Source organism: Rhinoderma darwinii, chromosome 3, assembly GCF_050947455.1.
Source record: "Rhinoderma darwinii isolate aRhiDar2 chromosome 3, aRhiDar2.hap1, whole genome shotgun sequence".
NCBI classification, from domain to species: Eukaryota; Metazoa; Chordata; class Amphibia; order Anura; family Rhinodermatidae; genus Rhinoderma; species Rhinoderma darwinii.
The window spans coordinates 203,506,665-203,533,001 of record NC_134689.1 but is presented as its reverse complement, the minus strand read 5'-3'; the positions used below and the strand labels follow the sequence as shown (position 1 = coordinate 203,533,001).

The 26,337-nt window shown below is 40.4% G+C and overlaps 1 protein-coding gene across 5 annotated transcripts in view; it reads right to left on the bottom strand.

Moving 5' to 3' along the window:
* LRRK2 (leucine rich repeat kinase 2) overlaps positions 1-26,337 on the bottom strand; it is a 165,379-nt gene that overhangs the window by 33,242 nt on the left and 105,800 nt on the right. For all 5 annotated transcript variants that reach the window (XM_075857254.1, XM_075857256.1, XM_075857252.1 and 2 more), the window contains exons 33-39: positions 23,375-23,576; positions 21,668-21,756; positions 17,344-17,531; positions 15,623-15,777; positions 13,474-13,620; positions 10,758-10,949; positions 8,879-9,025 (exon numbers count right to left, since the gene is read on the bottom strand). In XM_075857254.1, the coding sequence (XP_075713369.1) occupies positions 8,879-9,025; positions 10,758-10,949; positions 13,474-13,620; positions 15,623-15,777; positions 17,344-17,531; positions 21,668-21,756; positions 23,375-23,576 (1,120 nt within the window). The remainder of the gene's footprint in view (positions 1-8,878; positions 9,026-10,757; positions 10,950-13,473; positions 13,621-15,622; positions 15,778-17,343; positions 17,532-21,667; positions 21,757-23,374; positions 23,577-26,337) is intronic.

The window sequence follows — 26,337 nt, the reverse complement described above, 5'->3', positions numbered from 1 at the left end:
ACAAGAGAGCGCACAGAAAATAGGTAACAAGATACTTAAGATCTAACAGTGTGCATGTAGTACAAAATGTATTCAACAAATTGAAACAATAATTATATTAAAAAGGAACTGAGATCGTTGCGGTCATTCAGACCCAGCGGTCCCAGTGCCTCCGTTTTTAAAATAAATTCAGCCTCTTTTCTTAATAGGGTGCCGTGCCTGTCTCCCACCGATGGGGACAATTTAATCTGAGTTAATCCTGCGAAACGAAGTCCCCTGTAATTGTTACCATGGCACTCGTTCATATGCTGCATGAATCTTGGGCAGCCCTTTCCTGTGTCTAAGGATCTCACATGCTCACCAAAGCGTTTCTGCATCTGGCGCATTGTCTTGCCTATATAAAAATTTTTGCAAGGACAGAAAATCACAGACCACAAATTGCGATTTGCAGGTAATCATATCATCTACGTAGAACAAACAGCCCCCAATTTTAGGTACCTTGTTCGCAAAAGCAGATCACAAAACCTACATTGGCCACATCTATAATTCCCTTTCGGTAAAGATGTTGTTAGCCAATCTCCTGACTCAGAATGGGAAGAAAACCTCCCCTTAACAAGTCTCTTAGATTCTGACTGCGACGGAAAGAAACAATTGGACGTCTGGTCGAGACGTCCGTAAGTAGGAGACTAAATAATTAAGATGACACATTTTTTGAACAATCTGAGGAACTTAGTCAGAGACCAGCTAGTCGGGGATACCCTACACATCTCATTGCAAAATCATTAGCTCGCGTTACTGGCCAAAGTCAACGATCATTGTTAAAGAGGCTTTGTCAGATTTTGCAACCCCTATCTCCTATTGCAGCAGATCGGCGCTGCAATGGAGATAAGAGTAACGTTTTTTTTTTTTTTTTTTTAAACGAGCATTTTTGGCCAAGTTATGACCATTTTTATATTTATGTAAATGAGGCTTTCTAAAGTACAACTGGGCGTGTTTAAAGTAAAAGTACAACTGGGCGTGTATTGTGTTCGTTACATCTGGGCGTTTTTACTTCTTTTACTAGCTAGGCGTTGTGTATAGAAGTATCAGCCACTTCTCTTCACAACGCCCAGCTTCTGGCAGTGCAAAGACACAGCGTGTTCTCGAGAGATCACGCTGTGACGTCACTCACTTCCTGCTCCAGGTCCTGCATCGTGTCGGACCAGCGAGGACACATCGGCACCAGAGGCTACATTTGATTCTGCAGCAGCATCGGCGTTTGCAGGTAAGTCGATGTAGCTACTTACCTGCAAACGCTGATGCTGCTGCAGAATCAACTGTAGCCTCTGGTGCCGATGTGTCCTCGCTCGTCCGACACGATGCAGTACCTGGGGCAGGAAGTGAGTGACGTCACAGTGTGATCTCTCGAGAACACGCTGTGTCTGCACTGCCAGAAGCTGGGCGTTGTGAAGAGAAGTGGCTGATACTTCTCGTCAGAACGCCCAGCTAGTAAAAGAAGTAAAAACGCCCAGATGTACACACATAATACACGCCCAGTTGGACTTTAGAAAGCCTCATTTACATAAATATAAAAATGGTCATAGCTTGGCCAAAAATGCTCGTTTTTAAAAAAAAAAACGTTACTCTTATCTACATTGCAGCGCCGATCTGCTGAAATAGGAGATAGGGGTTGCAAAATCTGGTGACAGAGCCTCTTTAAGATCTAGACGTAGGAATGTGATCTCCAAAAAAGACAACAAACGTTTTGTGTTGTCGTTTGCTTTTAGCCCAATGAGTTAAGTAATACGCCGGATTATTCACAATAATTGGCATCAGGTCGAGAATGATCCTTTACTTACGGAAGTCTCGACCAGACGTCCAATTGTTTCTTTCCGTCGCAGTCAGAATCTAAGAGACGTACTTGTTAAGGGGACACTGCGTTTCGCAGGATTAACTCAGATTAAATTGTCCCCATCGGGGGGAGACAGACACGGCACCCTATTAAGAAAAGAGGCTGAATTTATTTTAAAAACGGAGGCACTGGGACCGCTGGGTCTGAATGACCGCAACGATCTCAGTTCCTTTTTAATATAATTATTGTTTCTATCTGTTGAATACATTTTGTACTACATGCACACTGTTAGATCTTAAAGAGGCTCTGTCACCAGATTTTGCAACCCCTATCTGCTATTGCAGCAGATAGGCGCTGCAATGTAGATAAGAGTAACATTTTTATTTTTTAAAAACGAGCATTTTTGGCCAAGTTATGACCATTTTTGTAGTTATGCAAATGAGGCTTGCAAAAGTCCAAGTGGGTGTGTTTAAAAGTAAAAGTCCAAGTGGGCGTGTATTATGTGCGTACATCGGGGCGTTTTTAATACTTTTACTAGCTGGGCGTTCTGATGAGAAGTATCATCCACTTCTCTTCAGAACGCCCAGCTTCTGGCAGTGCAGATCTGTGACGTCACTCACAGGTCCTGCATCGTGTCAGACGAGTGAGGACACATCGGCACCAGAGGCTACAGTTGATTCTGCAGCAGCATCAGCGTTTGCAGGTAAGTAGCTGCAAACACCGATGCTGCTGCAGAATCAACTGAAGCCTCTGGTGCCGATGTGTCCTCGCTCGTCTGACACGATGCAGGACCTGTGAGTGACGTCACAGCGTGATCTGGCAGAAGCTGGGCGTTCTGAAGAGAAGTGGATGATACTTCTCGTCAGAGCGCCCAGCTAGTAAAAGTATCAAAAACGCCCCGATATACGCACATAATACACGCCCAGTTAGACTTTTGAAAGCCTCATTTGCATAACTACAAAATGGTCATAACTCGGCCAAAAATGCTCGTTTTTTAAAAATAAAAACGTTACTGTAATCTACATTACAGCGCCGATCTGCTGCAATAGCAGATAGGGGTTGCAAAATCTGGTGACAGAGCCTCTTTAAGTATCTTGTTACCTATTTTCTGTGCGCGCTCTTGTCCCTTTTTATGTTTTCCCTTTATTGTACTTTTAAGCTCTTACAACATCCAAACGCATTGTCATAATGATGGCGGCTGCGCGAAAATCACGCAGCCGCACATCCTATGTGATGCCACAAGGAGCTGTTAAGTGCCTTTTGCGCACGCAAAACGCAGCGTTTTTTGCGTGCGCAAAAACGCACACGCTCATGTGAATCCGGCCTAAGGCTAGCGAATTTTAACCCATTCGTCAATTGAATTTGGTTAACTGGTTGACTAAGTAGCTGAGGGGGCAATTACTTTTCCACGTAGGGCCATGTAGGGCTGAGCAGCATTTATTCTTCAGTAAACTAAACCATCATTTAACAGCAGCATGTTGTGTTTACTTGGTTATCTTTGTGTAATAATAAAAGTAGTTTGATCTGAAACATTCAAGTGTGACAAATATGCAAAAATAGAAGGAATCAGGAAGGGGCAAAAAAATGTAACAGCACGGTGTACATACACGTGTTGTTTACTGCATAGTATACAGCAAATAGCTTTTGAATGAATACTGCATTTAGGGCTTTTCCAAACACAATGGAATTGCTGCAGAAAATTTGCACCATTTCCTGCGGTTTTCCTTGCAGAAGATGGTGCGGAAATTGCTGCGTTTTTCCCAATGTTAGGAGATGGAGACCTCTGCTCTGAAAGACGCAGCATATCTGCACACTTTCCGTAGCAAGAATTGACATGCAGCGGTCGGAAAAAATACGCACCGCAGGTCAATTTCGGCTCAGAAATTTTACGCAGCATGTGGTTGAGATTTCTTAAATGTCATCCACTATGCTCCTTCTGTATTCTGCTGCTTTTTTTTCCGTCCGGAAAAAACGTGGCAATTCCGGAGCATGTGGACGAGCCCTTATTGCACATTATTTTAAAACATACAGTCATGAGAAAAACAAAGTACACCTTTTTTGAATTCTATAGTTTTACGTTTCAGGAGATAACAAAAAACATATGATCCTTAGAAAGTTTTAAAGGAAAGGTGTCATTATTTTAAAATAAATTTATGTGTTTTGATTTAATAAAATATTATATTTACTTTATTTTTTTCACATAATTTTATTTTTTATTAACACTTTTTTACTGTACTGGGGGCTGCCATGATTTATTTTATCTGTGCATGTGTCTCTTCACGACACATACACAGATGAAATATGGCAGCTACAGGCCATAGGACATACGAACGGTGCCATTTTGGTGAGGACCGGCCGCACTGTGGGTAAGAGATGTGTGTGTGTGTGTGTGTGTGTGTGTGTGGCGCGTATGTGTGTGTGGCGCGTGTGTGTGTGTGTGGCGCGTGTGTGTGTGTGGCGCGGTTGCATGTTTGGGGGGGGTTTGTGTGTGTGGGGGAGGCGCTCGATGGAGCAGAGGTGCGCTCCGCTGATCCTACATAGCGGCTTATCAGCTGTTTTGAAGGATCAGCGACGAGCACTGCTGCTCCGTTGTTTCTTGCTCCTACTGAGAATCGCCCTCTAGCGGTGATTCACAGTATTACAACCTTCTCCTATTCATGAATAGGAGAAGCATTCATAGTAGGAGCAAGGAAGGACGGAGCAGCGGTGCCCGCTGATGTTCCTTCAAAACAGCTGATTGGCGGCTACGTAGGATCAGTGGAGAACTAGCGCCGCTGATCCTTCATACCCGCTTATCAACTGTTTAGTCGTTCCTTGCTTCATACACTTGAATGGGAGACGGCTGTAATACTGTGAACCACCACTATAGGGCGATTTACAGTATGAGAAAAGAATGAAAGAGCCGCTGATCCTTCAAAAACAGCTGATTGGCAGCTATGAAGGATCAGCGGTGTTCATATGCCGCTGCTTTATCATTCCTTGCTCCTACTATGAATCGCCGTGTAACTACATGGTGATTCACAGTAGGAGCAAGGAATGAAGAAGCAGCGGAATGTAACTAACTGATTTTTTTTGTTTTGTAGGTTCCACTGGACCGTTTTGACTGCGTCGTAGATTTGTTGGACTACTTCGATGATCTACTTTTTTTAAATTTTTATAAAATGGTGAAAAGGGATTGTGTGGGGGAGTTTTTATTTCAATAAAAAAATATTTTCTTATGTCTGTGTTTTTTAATACTTTATTAGCGCCTTGGTAATGGCAGTTGTCTGTTTGACGACGTTCATTACTAAGGCGGGGCTTAGTGTTAGCCAGTAATAAAGCTAGTACTAACCTCCCATTATTACCTCAGTACCCACCGCCGCCAGGGGTATCGGGAAGAGCCGGGTACAATCCAGTACCCACCCATTTGTAGTGATGGTCTGCACTGGGGCGGCGGCAGGCTGGTATTAAAAGGCTGGGAAGGGCCAAAAACCGTGACTCTTCCCACTCTGGTAATGCTAGGCTGCGGCTGTTTTATTGTATCTGGCTGGTTATGAAAATGAGGGGGACCCCACATAGTTTTTTTTTGTTTTTTTTAAATGAATAAAATAATTGACGAAAACGATGTGGGGTTCCCCCATTTTCATAACCAGTCAGATACAATAAAACAGCCACTGTCTAGAATTAACAGGGTGGAAAGGCCACTGTTTTTTGCCCTTCCCAGCCTAATACCAGCCTGCGGCCGTCCCAGTGCTCGACCATTCCTGATTCCCCTGGTGGCGGTGAGTACTGGGGTAATAATGGGGGTTAGTTGCAGCCTTTTTACTGGCTAACACTAAGCCCCGCCTTAGTAATGGACGTCGTCAATCAGACAACTGCCATTACTAAGGTGGTAATAAAGTATTAAATGACTCCCTGTTCACACAGAGCTTGCTTGCGCTGATTTTGATGCGGAAACCGCATCAGAATCAGGGCCATAAAACTCCTGAAAACTACCGGAATTGATTTCAATGGGAGGCAGAGGCGTTTTTTTCCCAGGTGGCTTTTGACCATTCACGGGGGAAAAAAAAAGCGGTGTTTCATTTCTTGCGGCTTCCACCTCTGACCTCACATTGAAATCTTTTCTGAGGCGTTTTTCGTGGTGTTTTTGCCTATGGTTCTTGCATTAGCTTCAATGGCCGCGAGCGAAAACTGCCGCGAAAAAAAAGTGCAGGCAGTTTAAAATCGACTTCAAAATTCCTGAAGGAATTCTGAGGCAGATTTGTTTTTTGCCTGCAAAAAACTGTGTGAACAGGGCCTAAGGGTGTATTCACACAGTGCGGTTTTGCTGCGTTTTTCCTATGTGGCCAAAAACCACATTGCATGCGTTTTTACCACAATTTTTTCAATGCGGTTTTCGAAAAAACTCGGCAAAACCGCACTGTGTGAATACACTTTATGAAAATATTTTTTTATTCAAATAAAAACTCCCCCACACAACCCTTGTTTACCATTTTTGAAAATAAACTTAGATCATTTAAGTAGTCCAGCATATCTACGACGTAGTCCAAACGGTCGAGCAGAACCTGCAAAACAAAAAAATAAAGTTAGTAATATAAAAAATAAAAATCTTCTCACCTTCATTAGACGTCTGCCTTCTACCTGCACCGCAATACAAACTACAGACCAATGAAAAATAATTCCCTTAGGGCATGTTTACACGCCGCTCAAAAAATACAACAACCAACGTGAAAAATACACTAGCGTTTTGTGTGAAGCGCTTTTTAACATACAGGCTTTTGTATGTGTCTTTTTACGCGTTTTGTGCATGCTTTTTGCACACTTTCTGGTGCGTAATTAGGACTCCCATTGACTATGGGAACATTTGGCACATTTCACGTGCGAAAGAATTGACCCGACGCTTATTTTTTTCCGCAACGTGATTTTGTTAAAACGCTTGCGTAAAAAAAGCTTGTTGTATGTACTAACGGCTTGCTTTCCCATTGATGTAAATGGGAAGCTTAAGTATTTTTTTGATGAATCTTTCAAGGGGCTTTTTACACGTTTTGTGCGCACATTTTGGGTCATAAGTATTACTCCCATTGACTATGGGAACATTTGGAACGCTTTACATGCCAAAGAATTGACCAGACGCTTCTTTTTTTCCGCAACGAGTTTTTAAATAAAACGCTTGCGTAAAAAATCGTGTTGTATGTACTGACAGCGCGCTTTTCCATTGATGTTAATGGGAAGCTTAATCAAGCGTTTGACAATTTTGTCGACGTGTAAAATGCGCCAAAAACTGCATCAAATACATGCCGTGTGAACAGGTCATTCATCATAGGGTCTTTCCTCTTGACTTTCATCATTCTTAGCCTTTTGGTGTGTCCTAGAGCTCTGCCAGCTGCCATTGTAAAAACACTCCCAAAATGGGAGCTGGACAATGCTATTGAAGACACCTTTTCCTGGCTTGTAGCCAAAAATAGGTTCACTTTGCTGTAATTCTGGGAAGTGCTCCCTCTGGTGGCCAACATAGAAAACATGTCAAATTATTATTTAATTTTTAATACTTCCCACTTGTGGAAGAAAAAAAAAATACAGAAAAAAAACTAAGTACACCCTTACTGCTTCTGTAGGAATTAAGAGGTTAAGTAGAAGCCAGGTGCCGCTAATCCAATGCCCTTGATTAATTGTTGGTCTAGAGCATTCAGGCGTGTTTTAACAGAATGCCAAGGAGGAAAGACAATCAATGAACTTAGAGAAGAAATTGTTGCTGCCCATCCATCTGGGAAGGGTTATAAGGCCATTTCCAAACAGTTCAAAGTCCACCATTCTACAGTGAGAAATATTATTCACAAGTGGAAACCATTCAAGAGAGATGACAATCTTCCCAGTAGTAGACGTACCAGAAAATTCACCCCAAGGTCAGACTGTGCAATGCTCAGAGAAATTGCAAAAAAACCCAAGAGCTACATCTCCGACTCTACAGGCCTCAGTTAGCTGTTAAATGTTCAAGTTTATGACAGTACAATTAGAAAAAGATGGAACAAGTATGGATTGTTTGGAAGGGTTGCCAGGAGAAAGATTCTTCTGTCTAAAAAGAACATGGCAGCATGGGTTAAGTTTTCAAAGATGCATCTGAACAAACCACAAGACTTCTGAAACAATGTCCTTTGGTCAGTTGATACCAAAGTGAAGATGTTTGGCCATAATGCCCAGTGCCATGTTTGGAGAAAACGAAACACAGAATATCATCACAAACAACTCATGCCCACTGTTAAGCATGGTGGTGGAGGGGGGGGGGGTGTGATGATTTGGGCTTGTTTTGCAGCCACAGGACCTGGGCACCTTGCAGTCATTGATTTGACCATGAACTTCTCTGTATACCAAAGTATTCTAGAGTCAAATGTGAGGTCATCTATCCAATAGCTAAAGCTTCGCAGAAACTGGGGCATGTAACAGGACAACGATCCCAAGCACACCAGCAAATCTACATCATAATGCCTGAAAAATAACAGAACCAAGGTGTTGCAATGACCCAGTCATAGTCCAGACCTCAACCCAATTGAAATGATGTGGCGGGACCTTAAGAGAACTGTGAATAAACAAATGCCCACAAACCTCAATGAAATAAAACAACGTTGTAAAGAAGAGTGGTCTGAAATTCTTCCAGTACGAGGTAGGAGTCTGATAAAGCCATACAGAAAACCATTACTTGAAGTTATTGCTTCAAGGTTGTTCTACAAGCTATTGATTCATGGGGTGTACTTAGTTTTTCACACACGTCTTTTCCATTTTGGCCTAGTTTTTGTTAAATAAATAATGGCACAGTGTAATTTGTCATGTGTTGTTGCTCATCTGAGGTTGTATTTAGACCTTCTATGGACCAGATCTTTTTTTTTATTATCTCCTGATACGTAAAACCAAAGAAGTCAAAGAGGGTGTACTTCGTTGTTCTCATGACTGTATCTCGCAATACTGGCTACACAACCTTTAGCAGCAATATTTGGCACACACAAAACTAACTATAGTTGTTGTTATGGTTCTTCATAGAAAAACAGAGTGTTGAAGAGAATTTAAAAAAATTATATTTGGCCGTAAAATACATACCCAGTAAATATTCAGGAGACTGGTCAAATTCCAGTTCCTCATTGTTTAGCATAATATTTCTTGGTAGATCAGCAAGGACAACATCAGGAGCAATTTGGGAGATGGGAATTGTAGATCTTGGATCTTCTGAATTCACTAACAAGTCACCTGTTTGAATGGATATTAGCATACCTTTAATACACATCTGAAGACATTGTGCTTTAGTAATTATTATTAATTTAATCAGCTCCTGTGGTCCTTTACATAGCGTAACGAACACCTACAAAGAAGACAATATGGTACAGACAAATGAAAAATGTTCATGAGATCTATTAGCTAGGAGCCATGTCAATATAAACTTACAATCTAGAAGGGAAAGGGATCAGATACAAGAAATTAGGACAAGGAGTAAGCAGCTCTAGACAGGTCAAATAGAGGTAGTATAGGAATACCGGTTGAGGGGGACTTTAGGCCAAGTTTTAAGCTTGTTGGAAGAGGTAAGTGTTCAGTGTGCTTTTCATGCTTTTGAGCCTTGTAGAGAGTTGGATGGAATGAGGGAGTTCCAGAAGAGAGGGAAGTCTTGTATGTGAGAGCGGTTCGAGGAGGTAATTAATAGTGGTAGAGATATGGTTGTCATTGGTAGAATGGAGGCTGCATGCAGAGCAATATCTAAGATTTGGAGAAGAAAAATAGGCAACAGCACAAATGGATAGGGCTTTGAAGTGAAGTATTTAGAATTGTATTCTTTTGTGATAGGAAACCAAGGGAGAAACTGACAGAGGGGAGCGGCATTAGAGGAAGAGCAGATGTTGGGATAAATTCGAGAGTTGCTTGTCTATTCAATAGTCCACAATGGAGGGTGTTCCAGAATTTTAGCAGACTATGTTATAAGTGCATGTACTAGCATCAAAGTGATCTCTTCTGTGAGGAAGGGACTGCTGCAGAAACTGTTTAGGAGTTGGAGACAGCAGGAGGCAGTGAGAGTGTTAATAGTTTGTTTTAAATATGAGGACTGAGTGAAAACGTAGCAAGTATGCACCATGCATTAAAGTGCGATAGTAGGGTGTTAACAAATAAGAATATTTCATGTGTAAAATCAGATTATGATAGAGAAAAGATGACAAGCCTAGCTTTGTCTATGTTAAGTTGCAATGAGAGAGAGCAGACATGAAAGAGGAGATGGCTCAACTACAGGTGTCCACTCTTACCTTTACTTGAATTTGGTTAAGGACTCTCATGAAACCATTTCAATACAAAATCCTTGACAGGCCGCAACTCACATCACAACCACTGGGTGGCCACACAGACACATGTAGCATAGACCTCTCGTGACAGAGCATTGCAAAATCATGTTTGATTTTTTTGCTTTTTTTAACACTGGTTATCTCACACCACACATTTCAGGATATGTTGAGGTAAGAGGAAAGACCAGGAAGGACACATCTGTACTGCGACACAATAAAGTAGAGAGTCTAGATTGCGAAGAGAATGATTTGGGTGAACTGTACATAGATGATATTGGAAACAGAAAGTCATAAGTGAAAATGGAACCTTGAGGCCCACCGACATAAAGAAGGCATGGAGTAGAAAAGAAACATCCTTTCACAAAGATAGGTGAAAATGTTGACCACTTCAGCAGTTTAGTCTGCTTTGTATGCCAGGGTAGTCTGCTAATACAAAATAGTACTTAGGGTGGAAAGGTTATTGTGTTGTGTGTGGCTGCTCTCTAAATCAGCTGGGACACAGCAAACAGAGGTTACAATACAGAATATGTCATTCTGTGATCTCGCAGCATGCAAACAAATAGTTATAGTCCCGAAAAAATATATATTCATACTTATTATTGCATATTATTATTATTATTATTATTATTAATAACAGACACATAAGTGATGATTACCTTCTTCAGCTTTCAGCAGCAGATCAGATAGCAGAATTTTCTTGTGCTCCTGATCATCATCAAAGCTGTATAGCACCCACTTTTTCAACAATGTTTCTCCTTCCCCAGAAATATCAGTCTCCAACAGACCAGGAAACCATTCCTCCATTAGGGAATCAATATGATCCACAACCTGTCCCAGCAGAATGCAACCTAAATTAAACATTGCAAAGGGTAAAGATTCTACTAGATGAATAATTAGTAATCCAGAAAAAATTTCCCTTTCTTCTGTAAATATATATATATATATATATATATATATATATATATATATATATATATATATATATACACTTGCTGAGGAAAACAGCACTTCAAAGGGTATGCCAGCGAGCTGTACCTCGATCTAAGTCCACGTCACACAAAAAGCAAGGAAAATCGCAGCACTCTAGGGCAAATCCAGTGAAAATAGTAGTTTATTCATCCATCATGCAACATTTCAGCCCTAGCCCAGAGCATTGTGCGGAGATTTTTCTTGATTATATATATGATGCACACACACTAAGAATTTTTTTTGTTTTTCATAGGTATATACATCTATCAGTGGCGTAGCTATGTGGGTCACATGCCCACCCCCCACATCACGCCTGTCAACAGTTACTGTAGTATCTAGGGGCCTATGTAGTTTCCACAATAGGTGAAACTATAGGCCCCTGTCACTACACTAACTTTTCCATATACTAACTTTTCTCGTTCTGTAGTCGGGTCCTCTTCGGGTCTAGACGCAGCACTGGGTACTTAGGCCATTCAGTGTCAGAACGTTGATTGCGCAGTACACATAACATCCTGACACTGCGACCAAGGCCGAAGTGAACCCGACTCAGGACCGAGTAGAGTATGTACAAGGATTTTACAGAATGGATAGTGGATGGCTCAGATGAGTTATCATTGGTCATAACTCATTATGAACCGTTTCGACGTACCTGTTCTGATCCGTTAGGATCAGTATTTTTAACCCGTCAACGATTTATAATGGGTCCGTCATGTTTCTTTATTCTATCAAAAATCAACGGAAAATGATATAAACAGAAGCTATGGTGCTAGTGTGAACGAAGCCTTAGTTCTTTTTCAACAAAAGCCATGACTCATCAACTTTATCACAGGATTAGCACCTGCATATCCATTTCATGTTTCAGGAGGAGCTGACTAACTCTCTGTGTTTGTAGTATTTGTATGGGGGCGGTACTGCCTCCATTTTGGTTGTGCTCTCCTCCTACTTGTCCTGGGCTATTTTTAATTAGAATGGAATATATTTGGTTCCTACCTGTCCTGAGCTCACTGTGGGCACAGTCCCAAGAGAGAGAGGTAAGTCTCCAAAATAGGGATATAATGTTCAGTGTAGGGACCCCCTTTGAAGTCGCCTTGTTGTGGCAGATGGGCTCGCACAATTTGATCAAACTGAGCGCTAAGAACTTCACATTTATATACGTAATAACCATAGCAGTAATGCTATTAAAATAATAGTAGCAGAAAAGAGGTTTAGATCCAGCGCAAAAAAATGAAGAGTTGTTCACGAATATGTTAAAATGGAATCTAGTTCCAATTTTATTAAATAAACGACATAAAACAGGGAGTCTTATTCCCCAGTGGGTAAGGTGGATGTAGGTAGAAGAAAAATGAATGCGTAGCCTACGCGTTTCAGACGATAGCCTCGTCCTTAGTCATGGCTGAGAATGAAAAGTTTGACAGCTGAGGTAGGAGCTATATCCGGTTCCCTACACGTGAAAATAGATTGCGGCCCAACATACAAGCCGAGTGGAACGCTAACAATATGATTGGACTGATGTTGCTGTTTATCAAAACTTGGTTTTTAAGCCTGGGAATACGATGGAGTAGTCTACCACTCTAGAATCATTTAATGGTAGGTGAATAATTACATTATGTGTCAGTTGCCGACAAATTAGTAACCAAGGACGCGCGAGTGCCAGAGAACATGACAACGCGATCAACACCTGGTAAGTAGATGATTACTTTATGTATTTGTTCCCAACGTGTCTTGTTATCAATTTCAGTCCCAGGGAAGAAAATACATAATAAATAATGATATTTACTGGTCTTGCACCAGAGATAGCTCCTGTTGAAAACCCTCAGCTTGTCAAAAATATGCTGAAAGGAAATGAAAAGATGCTTGTGATACAAAATGAAAAGAGGAATTAAAACGGATAAAAAGTGACAGACATTAATTTAAATACTTATACTGGACTGCTGGATATATCTACACCTAGTCGCCTGAAAAATAGCTGTGTATATGTATTTGTGTACAACACAGGAATTAGAACACCAATGTTGTTACTATGTTGTTTCCTGAGACGTACAGTGAATGGAAATGTGAAATAATATATTGTAAATGTACCGAATATTTCAATATGAGACTACCAGGGAAGAAACGGGAGAATGTTACTTTAAACTAACGGATTTATTGGAAATTTATTAAAATAATAGAAATGCACAAAAAACAAAGTGTAGATAGATAGATAGATAGATAGATAGATAGATAGATAGATAGATAGGATATCTTAGCGCCTGTGGTGTGCATCTGCAGTCTCTTGTTATTGGTATATCAGTAGTTTGTTGCAAATGCGCTTATAATTTGTATTTAAAATAAAACCAAAAGTCTCCAATAGGCAAGTGTGACATCTACTAAACAACAAATAATAACAAAATAATATAAATTTACCTTTTCTACAGGATGGAACTGTGATTTTCAAAAAATTGTTCGGGTTGCTGTGCAGGCTTGTTGATTCCACCAAACAGTAAGCTTCAGGAGACCAATTTAGGTAGATACCCTGTCTCCAGTACATCCTGTTGGGACGCTGAACTCTTTCTATTTTTATATGTAAAGAAAATAAAAAAGGAAAAGTTTTAGACCACTGCAAATTTCACATCTATTTTACATTACTATATGAGACATCTGCCCTTTTTAAAGGGTTTTTTTTCCCCCTAAAGTAAAGCTGGCCATACACATTAGATGTAGATCGTCAAAACTCGCTGACCACCTAATGTGTATGGCGGTGTCCTGACTCATTCCAACAGCAGGGGGAGAGCGGGATTTGGCGTTTGAATTTCAACACGCCCAATACTTTTGTTCGTTAATAGAACAAAAGTAGTCTGTTAGAAGCCAGAGAAGTCTGTTAGCGTCTTTCTCCCTATTGAAAACACATGCACGCTTGGCCAAGCCAATTGTGCATGTGTATGGGGGATTCCGGAGGAATCAATAGTTCGACCAGCTTAAGTTATGGCATTTTGTTAAGATAGGCCATCACATACTGTTTGGTGAGGGTCTGACCCACTCCGATCTTTAGAATGAAGGGGTTAAGCGCTTAAGAGCTGCTGCTTCTTTACCGTTTTCTCCTGAACAGCAACGCTCATGGGCAACAGTTACGACGACTGATTGACTTCTATGGGTAAGTGTTGTGAGCATGCTCTGTGATATGGGCATAAGTCACTGTGCCAGTAAGGAGGAGGAGGAGATAAGCTGTCCTCCTAACTTACTATCAATGGTGCGATCCTGTGTTATTTGCCTTCAGCTTTATAATAGTGCCAATACCTTTCTGTCAAACCTGTTTATTGACATATGAAAATACATGCAATGTAAACGCACTTAGTAAATACTGAATCAAACGTTCACAGTAATAAACCAAACAAAATATTTACACGAACAATAAAACCAACAGGGAGAAGGAGCATTTGTCATGGAGGCCTATTTCGAGGTTAGTTAACCTTTGTGAGGTTAATATTACGTGTTTAGAGTCCCTTGACATTAGAGTACATCTAACAGGAAGAGTAGCCTATTTAGTTGTCACTGTCTAAAGAGTCATCAAATATCCACCAGATTGCGGTTTGGGGGAGCGGTCAAAAGTCCAACCACCATTGCAATAGAAGGTGGAATTTTTTGGGGAGGCCAGATAGACATTTGCCAGCTAGAAGAACTCCTACATTTTTGAGACTTTATGAAGCCAATGTGGGATGGAAGGGGGAGGTGGTATCTTTGATCGTAATCCTGCCTGTGATAATGAGATGACAACTGAAAAAATAGGAGGAGCGGTCAGTCTATTGTGAATGCTCAATGACTTAATATACATAATGACATGGAAAAAACGAAAATGAAAAAAAACAAAAAAACAAAATAAAAATGATATTTTTCTTTTACATAAAATGTTACTTAAAATAGTTAAAGTAATTTTCTGAGGATAGATTTAAATAACACCCACTATTATACATGCAATGCTCAACACCCTATCCAGGAACTGAATAAAGATCACAAGTACTACAGCTGCTGCTCACCCAGACATGCACATTGCAAGTAACATACATTGTTCTGCCCAGTAAATGTAAATAACAGGCTTTAGTTTTAGCACCTCTTCAAGGCTTCGTTCACATCTGCGGTGGGGTCCCGTTCTGACGTTCCGTCTGAGGTTTCCGTCAGAACGGGACCCTGAGCAGACACAAACGGACATAGACAGAAACCAGAGGTTTCCGTTTCCATCACCATTGATTTCAATGGTGACGGAGGCGGTGCTCATGGTTTCCATTTGTCTCTGTTATGCACCGGATCTGTCGTTTTGCCGGAAGAAATAGAGACGCAATAGCGTAGTCGACTACGCTATTGCTTCCGGCAAAACGACGGGTCCGGTGCACAACAGAGACAAATGGAAACCATGAGCACCGGATCCGTCACCACTGAAATCAATCCGTCGGTGTCAGTTTGTGTATGCTCAGGGTCCCGACCGAACGCCAGAACGGGACCCCAACGCAGATGTGAACGAAGCCTAACCAATTTGTTTCAGAAACAGTAGTAAACAATAACAAAAATATGGATTACAGACCTCGGCCAGACAGCATGTATGAAGAAACTTCCAAAAGCCTATTGATGAGCCTAGACCAGAATCCCATGGGAAAATATGACATCTCATACAGTCTTATGATGACCTCTGAATTTTCACAGTGGGGTAGTTCTATCACTGGTCGGTGGTCAGATAAACTAAAAAATATAAAAAATAGTTACAAAAAATTAAATACCCACACCAGCAGGTAGACTGCCAGTATTATACAGTAATATTTTTTATTAACACATACACTGATTAGCCATAACATTAAAACCACTGACAGGTGAAGCGAATAACATAATGTTGTCACAGGGTTGGATATATTATGCAGTAATTAGACAGTCAGTTCTTGAAGTTGATGTGTTGAGAGAAGGAAAAACAGGCAAGCATAAAGACCTGAGCGACTTTGATGATGGCCAAATTTTGATGGTTAGATAATGGAGTCAAAGCATCTCCAAAATGCCAGGTCATGTAGGCTGTCGCCGGTATGCAGTGGTTAGTATCCTACCAAAAGTTGTCCAAAAAAGGACAACCGGTGAACTGGCGACAGGGTGATGAGCACCCAAGGTTCATTGACGTGCATGCGGAAAACGAAGGCTAGCTCGTCTGGTCTGATCTCAAAGAAAAGCTACTGTAGCACAAATTGCTGAAAAAATTACATCTGATTATGATAGAAAGGTGTCAGAATATAAAGTGCATCGCACCTTGCGGTTTATAGGGTTGTGCAGCCACAGACTGGTCAGAGTGCACATGCTCACCCGTCAACCACTGAAAGCACCTACAATGGGCATGTGAGAATCAGGACTTGACCATGGAGCAATAAAGGAAGGTGGCCTTGTCGAATATATCACATTCTCTTTTACTCTATCTGGATGGCGTGGTGCGTGTGTGCCGCTTACCTGGGTAGGAGATGGCACCAGGATGCACTAAAGGAAGAAGGCAACCCGATTGAGGCAGTGTGATGCTGGGAAACCTTGACAATCATGGAGGTGTTACTTTTGACACGTACCATCTACAGAGCACGTATACCCCTTTTAGGCAATGGTATTCCCTGATAGCAGTGGCCTCTTACAGCTGGATAACGTGCCATGCCACGCTGCAAACATTTTTCATGAATGGTTCGAGGAATGTGATAAAGAGTTCAAGGTGTTGACTTTGCCTCCAAATTCCCCAGATCTTAATCAGATCGAGCATCTGTAGGATGTGCTGAAAGAAAAGTCTGATTCATGCAGGCCCAACCTCACAACTTTACAGGACTTAAAGAATCTGCTGCTAACAACTGGTGCCTCATGCCACAGAGATCTTGTGAAGTCCATGCCTTGACGGTTCAGAGCTGTTTAGGGGGCACAAGGAAAACCTACACAACATTAGGCAGGTGGTTTTAATTTTATGACTCAGTGTATATACCATATTCGTTTTTTTTGTATAAAGTATACTAAAAAATAGTGTACTACCGTGTTAGCCAGAAACAATATGAAATGTTAAATACTTTTGTGTCAAAAAAGACCAAGTATTGTAGGTATGATACCTTTATTGGTTAAACATAAAAATTATATATGCATATATATTTTTTATGGTTAGCCAATAAAGGTATCATACCTACAATACTATACACAAAAGTATTTAAGATCGCAAGTTTTTCTGTATAGAAATAAACAAGCAGCTAACTTAAAAAGTGTAATCAAGCAGTTCCAATGAATGAAGTGTGTTAACGCTGATACCTGCTTGGAATGAGAAGTTGCTCTTCACCCAGAGGTAAAGCAATCTGAAACTTTTCTAAAAGCTTAAAATATTGCAAAATATAATTTTTCGGAAACTTTTTTTTCTTGAAAAGAAATTTTTCCACATCTACACAGTGGATAATTCCTTTGGGATATCTCTGACAACCTTCAACCTTTACTGTCAAAATCTGAAAAATAAAGAAGATAAAAAAAAATTACTGTACAAATGGAAAGTTGCAATTATATCATCATGGGCTATATAATTTACAAAACTGCACACAAATAAAAAAGAAGTACACGTTTGTCATATGAGGGATTGGGGACACGTTTTGGGGGCACATTTAAGTATAAATTACAACAAAAAAACAAAAACGGTCAAAGACTGATTTTTGGAGGCTATGTATAGCTGAAAATGGCACATGCATGTGTGCCATATTTACAGTGGATATAAAAAGTCTACACACCCCTGTTAAAATGCCAGGTTTTTGTCATGTCAAAAAATCAGTACAAGAGGAATCATTTCAGAACTTTTTCCACCTTAAAGTGGTTTTCCAGGACTAACTATCTAATGGCTATTTACTTCAAGTTATCACTCAAACACACTTTGTAATTTACTTCCGTTTCAAAAAAAATTCCCTGTTTTCCTATTCGCGTCGCTGGTCACGTGACGCCGACCCAGAGTGAAATTTACACTTCCGGCGATTTCCCGCCCATAGTCTGCAACAGCTTCCTTCCGGCCTCTGGACTGTACAGCACGTCATGAGTGACGTCTGTTACAGGGATTGGTCCAGTTAGCTGAGATCTGCTCCACGTATGCTCCATGCCTGAACCTTCTATTTTCACACATACCAAATGTGTCTACTGCGCATGCGCTGCCTGCATCCAATTTCATTAAAGCAGACACGGACCAGGATTCATGTATTTAAACAAATACTGCAAGCAATCCTGGGCAACGAGGATCGACAGAAAAATTAAATAAACTGGAGAAAGGTATGTGGGGGGACGACTACTTGGAACTTTTGTAGTGCAGCCAGACCTTTTAAAAATGTATACAGTAGTGTCGGAAAACCCCATTAATGTGACCCATAATCTGTACAATTCCATTGAAAAACAAACTGAAATCATTTAGAGGGGAAAAATAAAAATAACAAAACTACAATAATATGGTTGCATAATTGTGAACACCCTCTTATAAATGGGGATGTGGTTGTGTTCAGAATTAGCAAATCACATTGAAACTCATGTTAAATAGTAGTCAGTACACAGCTGCCATTATTTAAAGTGATTCTTAGTAACCCCATATAAAGTTCAGCTGTTCTATTAGGATTTTCCTGACATTTTCTTTGTTGCATGTGAGTGCAAAAGCCATGGTCCGTAAAGAGCTTACAACACATCACAGGGATCTGATTGTTGAAGGGCATCAGTCAGGAGAAGGATACCAACAAATTACCAAGGCATTAGATATACCATGGAACACAGTGAAGGCGGTCATCAAGAAGTGGATTACATTTGGCACCACAGTGACATTACGAAGAACTGGACATCCCTCAAAACTTTATGAAAAGACAAGACAAAAATCGGTCAGAGGATGCTACCAAGAGGCCTACAGCAACATTAAAGGAGCTGCAGGACTTTCGGACAGGTACTGGTTGTGTAGTGCATGTGACGACAATCTCCCGTATTCTTCATATGTGTGGTATGTGGGGTAGGGTGGCAAGACGGAAGCCTTTTCTAACAAAGAAAAAAACATCCAAGCCTGACTATGCTTCGCAAAGACCTACATCAAGTCTGTCAAAAGGATTTGGGAAAAGTGTTATGGTCTGAGGAGACCAAGGTTGAACTTTTTGGCCATAATGCCAAAAGTATGTTTGGCTCAAAGACAGCACTGCACACTAATAAAACACCATACCCACAGTGAAGCATGGTAGAGGCAGCATTACGCTTTGGGGATGGAACTGGGGCTTTAGTCAAGGTGGAGTGAATTATGAACAGTTCCAAATATCAGACAATATTGGCACAAAAGCTGCAGGCCTCTGCTAAAATGCTGAAGATGAAGAAGAATTTCACCATTTAGCATGATAACAACCCAAAGCATACCTCCAAATCAACAAAAGAATGGCTTCACCAGAAGATCAAAGTTTTGGAATGACCCAGCCAGAGCTCAGGCCTGAATCCTATTGAAAATCTGTGGGGTGACCTGAAGAGGGCTGTACACAGCAGATGCCCTCACAATCTGATAGATTTGGAGCGCTTTTGCAAGGAAGAGTGGACAACAATTGCCATGCTGATTGACTTTATGACAGCACTCAGTCTTTTTTGGTAGAAGTCTAAGGGTAATTCAACAAAGTATTAGTTTAACCCATTAGTGACCGGCCCATCGTGTTTCTACGTCGGTCACTAACGGGCCTTATTCCGATGCAATAGACTTTTTACGTTGCGGCATCGGAATAAGTAAACAGAGCAGGGAACTGTCAGATCTCCCTGCTCTCAGCTGCTAGAGGCAGCTGAGGGCTGGGAGCGTCCCTGCTCGACCGGGTGAGATCGATATTAGTATCGATCTCACCCGTTTAACCCCTCAGATGCGGTGCTCAATAGCGAGCACCGCATCTGAGTGCTTTTGGAGAGAGGGAGGGAGCTCCCTCTCTCTCCCACCGACACCCGGCGATACGATCGCCGAGTGTCTGTAATGGCAGCCGGGGGTCTAATAAAGGCCCCCAGGCTGCCTGGAGTGAATGCCTGCTAGATCATGCCGCAGGCAGGACCTAGCAGATGCCTGTCCGTGTTAAACGGACAGGCAGTAATACACTGCAATACAAAAGTATTGCAGTGTATTATAATAGCGATCGGAGAATCGCATATTATAGTCCCCTAATGGGACTAGTAAAAAAGTGAAAAAAAAGTTGAATAAAGTTAATAAAAAATAAATGTGAGAAAAAATGAAAAACCCAGCTTTTCCCCTTACAAAAAACGTTACTATTAAAATAAAAAAATAAAGTTAAAAAGTTACACATATTTGGTATCGCCGCGTCCGTAACGACCCCGACTATAAATCTATTACATTATTTAACCCGCACGGTGAACGCCGTAAAAAAAAAATAATAAAAAACTATGGAAAAATTGCTGTTTTCTGTGAATACTGACTTTAAAAAAATTTGATAAAAAGTAATCAAAAAGTCGCATCTACTCCAAAATGGTACCAATAAAAACTACAAGTCGTCCCGCAAAAAAAAAGCCCTCATACAACCGCATCGGCGAAAAAATAAAAACGTTACGGCTCTTCAAATATGGAGACACAAAAACAAATCATTTAGAAATCATTTTTACTGTGTAAAAGTAGCAAAACATACAAAAATTATACAAATTTGGTATCGTTGCAATCGTAACAACCCGCTGAATAAAGTTATTGTGTTATTTATACCACACGGTAAACGGCGTAGATTTAGGACGCAAAAAAGAGTGGCGTAATTTCAGGTTTTTTTCTATTCCCCCCCAAAAAAAAGTTAATAAAAGTTAATCAATAAATAATATGTCCCCCAAAATGGTGCTATTAAAAAATACAACTCGTCCCGCAAAAAACAAGACCTTATACAGCAATGTCGACGCAAAAATAAAAACGTTATAGCTCTTGGAATGCGACGATTGAAAAACGTAAAAAATAGCCTGGTCATTAAGGTCCAAAATAGGCTGGTCATTAAGGGGTTAAGAGTGAGCATATTTACGCAACCACATTATTTTTGTTCTTTATTTTTACACCCTAAAAGATTTTAGCTTGTTTTTCAATACAATTAAACAGATTATAAGTGAAATTAAAAGGTGGGAAAAGTTCTGAAATGATTCATCTTGGACTGATTTTGTAACATGACAAAAACTTGGCATTTTAACAGGGGTGTGAATACTTTTTATATCCACTGCATAAACCATCTAAACAGTTTTAAGTTTGGTGTTGTGGTTTAATATGTTACAAGATTGAGCCAAACTTATAAAGTGTGTACAATAGTTTCTACGTCAAAAAACATACTGACGGAACAAGTCAGGTCAAGACCAAGTATACACGGTTATGTCATTTTGTGTGCAATTTTTATGACAGAAGATTGTCAGGCAAAATTACACTTTTATATTTATGTTTCAATGTGCATGTATGATATGAAGATAGGCACTGGAGGAGATTTATCAAAAATGTAATAAAATGTGCCATCTATGGGAAATAAGAGGTAAGCGAAAAATGCTAATTTTAAGATTTAGATTTGTTTTAGGTTTAGATTTATTTTTGAAAAAATGTAAACTATGCGGTGAAAATAAATGCAGTAAAAGATCAATGAAAAACCTGCGCCATTATTTTACAGAGCCATTCAGGGTCCACAAAATAAAGATCTCGAAGCTGTAGAGCTGGGTCCTCAAAGTGCAGTAACACTCCTGCCAAAATATAAATGAAGAACATGCTGTCAAAAATACAGACTCAATTCTACTGCTTATTTTCAACATTCTATGAAACACTTGCTGACAATTCACCTCAATTTACTGGGTTTTGCTTGATCTAGCTTTCTGAGAAATACTTTATTCCCACCTGTTTAAAATCTGTGCATCTCTAAACAACTACAAAAATGAAAGATACAAACATGCTAAAAAACCAACAACAACAACAACAACAACCGTGTAACTAAAACTTTCAGAAAACTCCTGACATGTCATAGTGACATGTCAGAAGTTTTGATCTGAGGGGGTCTAAGCACTGAGATCCCCACCGATAACTAGAACGAAGCGGCAGAATTGCTCGGGTTAGCATTGTGCAGCTTCGTTTTAGTGATCAGCTTCTCTCAGAAAGCCAATGTATTTGTAATGACGGGGGTGGGGAGACAGACAAGTGAGCCCTAATCTACCCGCCACTAAGTCCCTGCCTACTTGCAACGACCCGCCCTAGACGACGGGGTACAACTGGGCGACGGTCCCTACGCTCAATAAGTGCACGACAGACAAACAGACAAGGGTACACAGAGCTAGGGGGAGAAAGGGGCAGTTGCCCACGGCAACACCGTGAGCAACAAGAGAAGTGAACAAGCCGAGTTAAACCAGGAGTGTACGAGGTACCAAACCCAGAGCAGGAGAGTAGTCAGCAAGCCGGGGTCAATATGAAGCAAGGACAATAGTACAAGAAGCTACAGCAGGGCCAGGAAACCAAACGAGAAGAATCACAAGCAAAGGAGGAACAGGAAAGGCAGGTATAAATAGACAGAGGGCGGGAGCTAGCTCCGTCTGGCCAGGCTGTGATAGGTTCTCCCACTCCTAAGCCTGCCACCCTGAGTGGTGGAAGATGGAGTCAGTCTCACAGACATAGAAGCAGGTGCAGACTGATTATCTATGGGCGTTAACCCCGAAGCTGTGCCTGGCAGATCCTTTACAGTATTAGTGTGCGGAATCAATAGAAAGTCTAAGAGTGCGTACACCAATTGCTCGGCTTTCCAAGAAAAGCCGTTCAGAATCTAAGCGGGTCAGCGCTCCCCCGAGCGCTTCTGCTGCTTCGTTCTAGCGATTGGTGGGGTTCTCAGTGCTCAGACCCCCACCGATCAAAACTTCTGACATGTCACTATGACATGACAGAAGTTTTCTAAAAGTTTAGCTACCCTTTAAGGAGCAGAAAGTTAAGAAGTGAGAGAGGCTAATCATTTGTCATTTGAGTCCTACAAAATCTCACTACAAGTCTCAAACCCTCAATGTCTCCAAATAAATTGTCGCTGAAGCGCAGAGGTAATTTAGATAGGGATATGGATATACAGCACCCCCTTAGCTCTCCCCATTCAATATTAGAATGCTTTTACACATTTCAACTATTTTCAGGTCTCAAGTTGGGCAATTTAAACATGAATAAAAGCCGGCATTGTGAACTGCACGCACGCATATTTGGTAAGGCATTGAGGATTGCTAGACCCCAAAAACACTGCTTTCTGTATGGAAGGATTACACAAAACACAAGAAACCAAGTACTTTTTCACAGTATAAACAAGGACTTTGGTAATATACTAGATAATTAAATTACCAGATTCATTTAGAAAATGTACTGCATGTTGAAGTTCGTGCTCATCCAAATCTAGTTGATTTTCTTCTACAATATCTTGGAGCCTCTTGTGGTTAATTACAGGAAATTCAACTGGAGTATTCTTCCTTTCAACCAGAATTCTCTTTTCAAGCTGCAGATAGCTGTCTGGAATCAGCTGCCCAAGTACTGGTTGGTCTCGGATCTAAACAAATGAAAGGTAAAGACGAATGCATACAAATGTAAAAATTTGTGCTATAAATAGGACATGATATTACAAGCAGTTTCTGATGATTTGAAGGCCAATATATATTTAATGAAATGGGAAGAAAGAAAAGGGCTGGCACTGCCAAAACCGCACAATCGGAATGGGAGTGTAGAAGAATGGCTCTCTTTCTATTTGGATAAATGCAGGTAAATTGCCACGGAGTTGCTCATCGAAAGTGTAGCACAACCAGCTAAATATATTGTAGAAGAATGATCGAGGCACTCACCGAAGCTGGCAAAACAGTTTCTTTATTACAAAAAGATCTCGGTCAGGATGTGGAATTGCCTATGGCCGTTTCACGTGCGTACACGCTTTCTCAAGGCCCTGCCGTCACTTCCTTCACCTGCCCTTTTATTTACAAATTAGTGCACATTGTTACATAACAAATAAAAGTTAAAAAAGACAGGAAAATGCACAGTATACTTTTGTGATTCATGTATCTGATACATATTCATCTTAGAATGACAATACTTTAATATTAAATTTTGTAGTTTTATCTAAAAACAGCAAGGTTCATGTTAAGAACGAACTAAGATCGTTCCGGTCATTGAGACCGAGCGGTCCTAGCGCACCTGTCTGAGAAATTATTTCTGCCTCTCTTTGCAATATAGATTTGTGTCGGTCTCCTAACGCCGATGGCTTAATGTGAACTATGCCCACAAATCGCATACATCGAGCGTTATTATCATGTTTCTCCTGCATATGTTGTATCAACCTAGGGCATCCCTCGCATGTAATTAGTGATCGTATATGTTCACGAAATCTTATGTACATAGGTCGTATCGTTTTTCATATATAAAATCTACCACAATTACAGATCACTGCATATACAACATATTGGGTCCTACAGGTTATCAATCCATTAATTTCAAACGTAATGCCCCCTAAAGTCAGGTTCCTTGTACGTATTATGGAATTGCAATAATTGCATTGTCCACATTTGTGATTGCCTTTTGGACTATTAGCTGTCAGCCAATTTTCATTACCCTTTTCTTTTTGGGAAAAACGGCCCCTGACCAATATGTCTTTTAAATTTCAAATACCTACAGCTATACCTGCGTTATATAGACGACATTTTTGTAGTGTGGTCAGGTACACAGCAAGAGTTTCTAGATTTTGTAAAATACCTAAATACAAACACATCGAACATGAGTTTTACATATAAATTTGGCAATCAAGAAATTTAATTTTTGGATGTATACGTAACAATAGAAGGGGGTGCAATTCAGACTAAAGGTTATCGAAAACCTACAGCCACTAACACACTGTTGCGATATGATAGCTATCACCCTAGACATATAACTAAATCCTTACCTTATGCTCAATTTTTACGCTTAAGACAAATTAATAGCAGTGATTTGACATTTTATGAGCAGGCAGATGAGATGAGTCAAAAATTGGAAGCAAGAGGGTATCCAGTACAATTGGTAAAAGAAGCTTTAAATAGAGCTAGCAAGATTAAACAGACATCGTTATTACACCATAAAAAACAGAGTCGAAAATCTCTTATTAAAAAAGATAAGAGATTTATTCTATCCTTCGGTTATAGCCCAATGAGTGATGTTATTCGAACCAGTATCGGAAAAAATTGGCATCTAATTGAAAACGACCCATTACTTATGGAGGTCGCAATTAGGAAACCAATAGTATCCTTTCGTAGATGTAAAAATTTAAAAGACATATTGGTCAGGGGCCGTTTTTCCCAAAAAGAAAAGGGTAATGGAAATTGGCTGACAGCTAATAGTCCAAAAGGCAATCACAAATGTGGACAATGCAATTATTGCAATTCCATAATACGTACAAGGTACCTGACTTTAGGGGGCATTACGTTTGAAATTAATGGATTGATAACCTGTAGGACCGAATATGTTGTATATGCAGTGATCTGTAATTGTGGTAGATTTTATATATGAAAAACGATACGACCTATGTACATAAGATTTTGTGAACATATACGATCACTAATTACATGCGAGGGATGCCCTAGGTTGATACAACATATGCAGGAGAAACATGATAATAACGCTCGATGTATGCGATTTGTGGGCATAGTTCACATTAAGCCATCGGCGTTAGGAGGAGACAGACACAAATCTCTATTGCAAAGAGAGGCAGAAATAATTTCTCAGACAGGTGCGCTAGGACCGCTCGGTCTCAATGACCGGAACGATCTTAGTTCGTTCTTAACATGAACCTTGCTGTTTTTAGATAAAACAACAAAATGTAATATTAAAGTATTGTCATTCTAAGATGAATATGTATCAGATACATGAATCACAAAAGTATACTGTGCATTTTCCTGTCTTTTTTTACTTTTATTTGTTATGTAACAATGTGCACTAATTTGTAAATAAAAGGGCAGGTGAAGGAAGTGACGCCAGGGCCTTGAGAAAGCGTGTACGCACGTGAAACGGCCGTAGGCAATTCCACATCCTGACCGAGATCTTTTTATAATAAAGAAACTGTTTTGCCAGCTTCGGTGAGTGCCTCGATCATTCTTCTACAATACTAATATATATTTACTTGGTAGGAACAACTCTCTGGATTCATTGTATTCCTTGAAATGCCACTTAAATATCATGTTCGCGAGAATCGCTCTTCTGTACATCTCCTTCGATAAAAAGGAGGATTGAATCTCGGCACAATAGAGAGGATACATTCTCTATATCGAAACCTTCTTTTGATCAAAAAAGACTTA